Source organism: Tasmannia lanceolata, unplaced genomic scaffold, assembly GCF_043159265.1.
Source record: "Tasmannia lanceolata isolate RefF3 unplaced genomic scaffold, GAP_Taslan_0.1 ptg000003l, whole genome shotgun sequence".
Taxonomy (NCBI): Eukaryota; Viridiplantae; Streptophyta; class Magnoliopsida; order Canellales; family Winteraceae; genus Tasmannia; species Tasmannia lanceolata.
This window is the reverse complement of record NW_027518680.1, coordinates 10957742-10963741: the sequence shown is the minus strand read 5'-3', so window position 1 is coordinate 10963741 and position 6000 is coordinate 10957742. Positions and strand designations below refer to the sequence as shown.

General features: G+C 39.9%; 2 protein-coding genes across 2 annotated transcripts; both read right to left on the bottom strand.

The window, feature by feature from the left end:
- Positions 1-463: 463 nt before the first annotated feature.
- Positions 464-1009, bottom strand: LOC143865340 (uncharacterized). The gene has a single exon (XM_077375803.1). It carries the CDS (start codon positions 1007-1009, stop codon positions 464-466), a length of 546 nt encoding a protein of 181 aa, XP_077231918.1.
- Positions 1010-5192: 4183 nt separating this feature from the next.
- Positions 5193-5759, bottom strand: LOC143865309 (uncharacterized). The gene has a single exon (XM_077375802.1). The coding sequence runs from the start codon at positions 5757-5759 to the stop codon at positions 5193-5195; it is 567 nt and encodes a 188-aa protein (XP_077231917.1).
- Positions 5760-6000: the final 241 nt, after the last annotated feature.

Genomic DNA, 6000 nt, shown 5'->3' with positions numbered 1-6000 from the left:
TGTTGTGGGAACATTTAAATGAGAAAAGCCATGCCGTGGTTTTAGACAGTAGAATACATAACCGTTGTTATCTGTCTAGAGTAAAATTAGTCATTTAGGCTCTGTTTCTTTCAATGTAAAACTGGACGTATGAACATAAAACAAATTTTATGTCCATTTTTATAAAATGGGATGAAAAAATCCTCTTTTCAATAAAATGGGATGCTACAGCTCATTTGGAATTGTAACAGTGAAGGAAGCAGAGCATTAACAGAGTACAAATAATGGGAAAGCGGTGTGTAAATATCAGCTTCCTATGAATAAAAGAAGCGATTAAAAAATTCACCAAAACTGGGAACGGCATCAAATCATCCATTCTCCACCATTTTCATATATACAACCCCCAAATGCCAAAGCATTGAAATATTGTCGAGCCCAATTGCAATGGGAAAGGACTAGGGAGTAGGGACTTGTGAACTGTGATTTACTCACTAGCAGACTCTTCATGGATGGTGCTCAACCTTTTCGCCCCTCTGGAAGCACCTCTCCTCTGCAACTTTCTAACAGAACCCGATCTCGAAAACCCGATACTCACCTTATAATTCAATCTCTTATTAAACCCATCAATATCCCCATCTCTAAGCGCCCCTTGATTCACATCCAAAACTGGAGAAATTCGGATCTTGTCCCGGCTTGGGGACCTATTTGCCACTTGAGCAAGAGCCAAGCTCGCTTTTAGTGCCAAGGCCGCCATGTCGGAAGCAGTTAACGGGTATTTTAAGCGAGCGATCGGAAGGACGAAATACATATGACCCGGGTAAAGTTGTTCACCATGATCCAACACCGGGATGTGCTCATCATAATACAACTTATCTGAGTTGCAAAGGAAGCAAGAGGTGGTTTCTAATTGGAGGACTTGAGACACAATAACGGGGAGGTAAAATTCTTGGAGAGCTCCGTTGAGAGTGATGACCTTTGCCGTCGAGGGTGTGACGGAGTCGTTGGTTTGTGTAGAGTAGCAAGAGCCCATTGAGCATAGAGGAAGAGAATGAGAGTATTAAGAAGGAGAAATTGGATTGGAAATGAGAAAGGGTGTTTCTAAAATAGAGATTGGGGGATTGGAAATGTAATAATGGGAATGACGGCAGAGAATTCGTCATTTATGAAATCATTAGAGGGGAATTTTCAAACACATGCCTCATCAGCAATGACGCAATGCGAGAGAGGTTTTCGAGGAAAGAAAAGCTTTTGGCTAAGCTTGAGGCGCAAGATAAGTAGCTTTCTTGTATGACGTACGCTGGACTTGGTTGAGTTGGTCTGTCTCATACGGGCATTCAGGCCGGTCAATTTGCTTGGACATGGAGTCAACGATGAGTTGCAGTTACATATATGGTGTTGAAAGTGAAAGAGATTTAGAGGCGGGTTGGGTTAGGGTTGACCATCCTCAACCTGAGGCTCAGGTTGGGTTGGGTTAAGGTTGGCCTCAACTCGATCCATCCGGACAGGAGTTGCACCCCCTATAGTTAAGGTATGCCTAGAAAACCTTCTCCAGATCGGATAATCCTAACCCTCCGATCTATGGAGATTTTTATACTCTGCCGTCCATTTTAAACCTCCACAAATCGAAGGGTAGGAACATCTTATGGAGAAGATTTTCTAGGTACAACATATCTACATCAAGGCCCAACAAATGAATGGTATGTATAAAAAATCTCCACAAATCAGAGGGTTAAGATAATCCTCTCGAGAAGATTTTATGGCCACACCCTATCTACATCAAGGCCCAACAAATGATCGGTTTGAATCACACAAAATTGTGGGTCCCACTGTTTTTGGGGGCTGCACGGCCGGCCATCATATAATTTCTCGTGAAGAGCATAGCTGAATTAGTTTGAAAGTAACTTATGGCCTTCAGATTATGATTGGACGGCTATAACAGGCGAGGAATGAACTGCCCTCAACTCAAGCCAATCAAATGAGGACATATATAAATTTCAAAAATTACCTTAAATTTGCCTGTAATGATATATACACACACACACTAAGCATGTTTTTTTCCATTGTCATTCGTCTTTGTTTCAAGAAAATATTTTATTAGAATAGTTTTTCCCCGGTTTTGCCACAAATCATTGCTAGCCACAACAAATTTTGATTTGCCGTTTTCAATTTTTATCCTATTTAATAGATTTTCCTCCTAATTTGCACAACTACCAAATCGGTTTCATTATGCTAATAATGTTTGTTTTGCCATATTTGTACTTTTCCCTAAAAAATTGCTAACCGGAAATCGGTTTTTCCTTATAAATTTGGTAATTTCCCTATAAATTTGGTAACCATTACCAAATCAGTTACTAATTACCTTTCCCTCTTTTTTGGTAACTAAAAATTTGGTTTTGCCACAACTATCTTCAAGCTACCAAATCGATTTTGCCGCTTGCATTCAAGTTTTCAATTTTGGCCGCTAATATGTTTTCCATCTATCAATTTGGGTACTAAAAATTCGGTTCTACATTGTATCTTAATTTCCTGTTTCCAATTTAAATTTATGTATATGTTTTCAAAACCACACAACCCACTGGTCAAATCTCCTCCACTTGGTATAAGTGGTCAAAATCCGGGGAGGAGCATGTGATGTAATGCCGGTGATTTATTTTTCTTTCCTAGACGGAAGAGGTTTCATTTCATCAACCATGGTGGTGTTGTGTTAGAAGAATCAGCCACTACCTCTGTTTTGTCGGACAGATTATCCGTCTTTGTTGCTTTCACCATCAAAATCTACCCTTCTACATCTCAGACCCGATTTAGGAGAACAGAGCAGCAATGGCAATATTCATGCCGGAACAAAAGACGAAATTGATCCAGAAGGTGGTAGCTCTGATTACAGTCCCTGAAGCCATGGGTTATGTATGTGCGTGTTTCTTTAATTCGTCATCCCTTTTGGAATTATTTTCTACAATGAATTTCCTTTTTACACCCATGCATAGCAAGGTGGGCCCATCATGTTCAAATTGCGTGATCTTGGACTAGTTATACTCAACAATTTCACATTTTATTTATGTCGTAATTGAATAATGAATAAGTAATTTTGAAAATAAAAAAAAAAGGAATGAGAGAAAAGCATATTGGCTAGTGATTGTGAGAGCCCAATTCTTGACTGGAAGATACACGAAAGGCCTCTGACCTTCCATCCCTTGGATCGATAAAGAGGAAGGAGGAAGAATTCGGTCGAAGGGCAATATGAAAATCCTATACTGATAGATAATCGAAAAAAGTTTCTAATCATACGAAACTCAAGCCAATACATTCTTGGTAGTTTTCGTCCGCATCAATCAAGTAAAAGTAGATTGAACTGGAAGAATTTAATTAATTTCACTTTTTTTCAATAACAACAACACTGGAATGGTATCAAATCATTAATAAGAAAACGTGGTCGTGTGATGTTGTTGCATCCACGGTTTTCCAATTTTCCTTTGTGTGGATCACATTTTTGGCAAAACAAATATCTTCTTGTTACTTTCAACTTTTTATTATTTTTCTTGAAGTACCAAAGAAGGTTCATACCCAAAAACCTTCCTTGCCATAGCAAAGAAGAACAAACAAATGAAACAAAGAAATGCAGGACCGGTTGACCATATAAATATTTGTAGGCATGAAGTTTTCAGTGTTTTGATGTTGGTGTTGTGGGAACATTTAAATGAGATTTGTCGTTCACCCGGTCTATATGGGGTCGCATATTTCTGAGATTTGAGATCAACTGGATTTTCCCTAGATCTATTGAATTGTTGTTGCAACAGTGGAGCTTTGTGCATTGGAAGAAAAATTTTGTGGGAAGTATGCTTGCTTGCCACTTGGTGGGTGGTATGGAAGGAGAAATGAGCGGGTGTTTGAGGGAATGTCCAAGGCTCTTCATTATCTTTATATGCGGATAATTGCTTTGGTTATTAATTGGACGAGATGCCATCCATCTTTCCGGTTTGTCTCAGCGTTTGATCTTTGGGAAGGATGGGGGGTGGTGTGCTTGATTAGTGAGTGGGCTAATAAAGTTGTGCAGAGATGGGAACCACCGCCTCAAGGAGTGTTAAAAATAAACTTCAATGGTGCTTGCTTTGGGAATCCTGGTCCAGCTGGGGTGGGAGGTTTATGTCGTGATGATGCCGGCAAGGTTCTTTGGTCTTTTTGGAGCCCTTTAGGTATGTTTGACGCTATGGAGGTGGAAGTCCAAGCGGCTTTCAATGGCATAAAAAATATGAGTAGGGACCGTCCGAAGAGTGTAATTGTTGAAGGGGATTCGTTTAATGTTATCCGGTGGCTGAGGGGTGGGATGGCTCAATCTTGGAGGTTTTTGGATCTTTTTGACGAAATAGAAGATATATTGGCGGAATCAGATATTGAGTTGATTCATGTTAGAATGTCTGCTATCGAGAAGGCGGACGCTTTGGCTAGAAGAGGGGTGATATGCATCTCGATGAATTGGTCTGATCAATTTCCTATTTGATGGCTTAGTCATTTTGTAATTAGTTTTTATTTTTAATTTTTTGTTCTGTATCTTTGAGTATTTCCTTTCAGGTGTCCCTTCTGTTTCTTTTATAATATATGCCATTTCAAAAAAAAAAAAAAAAAAAACATTTAAATGAGAAAAGCCATGCAGTGGTTTTAGACCCTAGAATATTATTATCTGTCGAGACTATAATAAGTCCTCCAGGAGCTTCTAGGAGAGTAGACCCTTCTTAATTCACGTGTTTTCTAGTTTATTTCCTTTTTGGGATGGCTACGACTTCATTGTGTTCATTTCCCCCAAAAAAACCACTTTTCTATAAAATGGAATTGCAACAGTGAAGCTTACTAAAGTAATGGGAAATCGGTGTAAATATCAGCTTCCTAAATAAAAGAAGCGAATCGAAAATTACATATAAATATCCATTTTGATCGATTACAAGAAGATGTAATTAAAAATAAACTCACTTCACTTTCCTCCATTATGAACACCAGAACTGGGAATGGGCATCAAATCATCCATTCTCCACTTCCCTTTATTACACAACACCACCGATTCCACCATTTTTGTATATATAGAACACCCGAATGACAAAGCATTGAATGGATAAGGACTAAGGACTCCTCCTGTTCCACCATTTTCGCGTATATAGAACACCCAAATTAATGCCAAACCCTTCATATCTTCTTCTTCCTCTTCTTTCTCCTTATGCTGTGATTTACTCACTAACAGACTCTTCATGAATGGTGCTCAACCTTACTCTAAAAGACCGATACGCCATTTTTTCCCGTCTAGAAGCACTCCGATGCAACTTTCTAACAGAACCCGATCTCGACACCCCAGTACTCACCTTATAATTCAATCTCTTATTAAACCCATCAAAATCCCCATCTCCAGCCACCCCTTGATTCACATCCAAAACAGGAGAAACTCGCGTCTTTTTCCCCCTTGCAGACTTCTTCGCCACTCGAGCAAGAGCCAAGCTAGCTTTAACAGCCAAAGCCGCCATGTCCGAAGCTGTTGACGGGTATTTTAACCGAGCGATCGGAAGAACGAAATACATATGACCCGGGTAAAGTTGTTCACCCTGATCCAACACCGGGATGTACTCATCATAATACAATTTATCTGAGTTGCAAAGGAAGCAAGTGGTGGTTTCTAATTGGAGGACTTGAGATACAATAACGGGGAGGTAAAATTGGTGGAGAGATCCGTTGAGAGTGATGACCTTTGCCGTCGAGGGTGTGACGGAGTCGTTGGTTTGTGTAGAGTAGCAAGAGCCCATTGAGCGTAGAGGAAGAGAAAGAGAGTATTAAGAAGGAGAAGTTTGGATTGGAAATGAGAAAGGGTGTTTCTAAAATAGAGACTGGGGGATTGGGAATGTAATAATGGGAATGACGGCAGAGAATTCGTCATTAATGAAATCGTTAGCGATGACGCACTGCGAGGGGGGTTTTCGAGGATAGAGAAGCTTTTGGCCATGCTTGGGGCGCAAGATACGTTGCTTTCTTGTAAGACGTACGCTG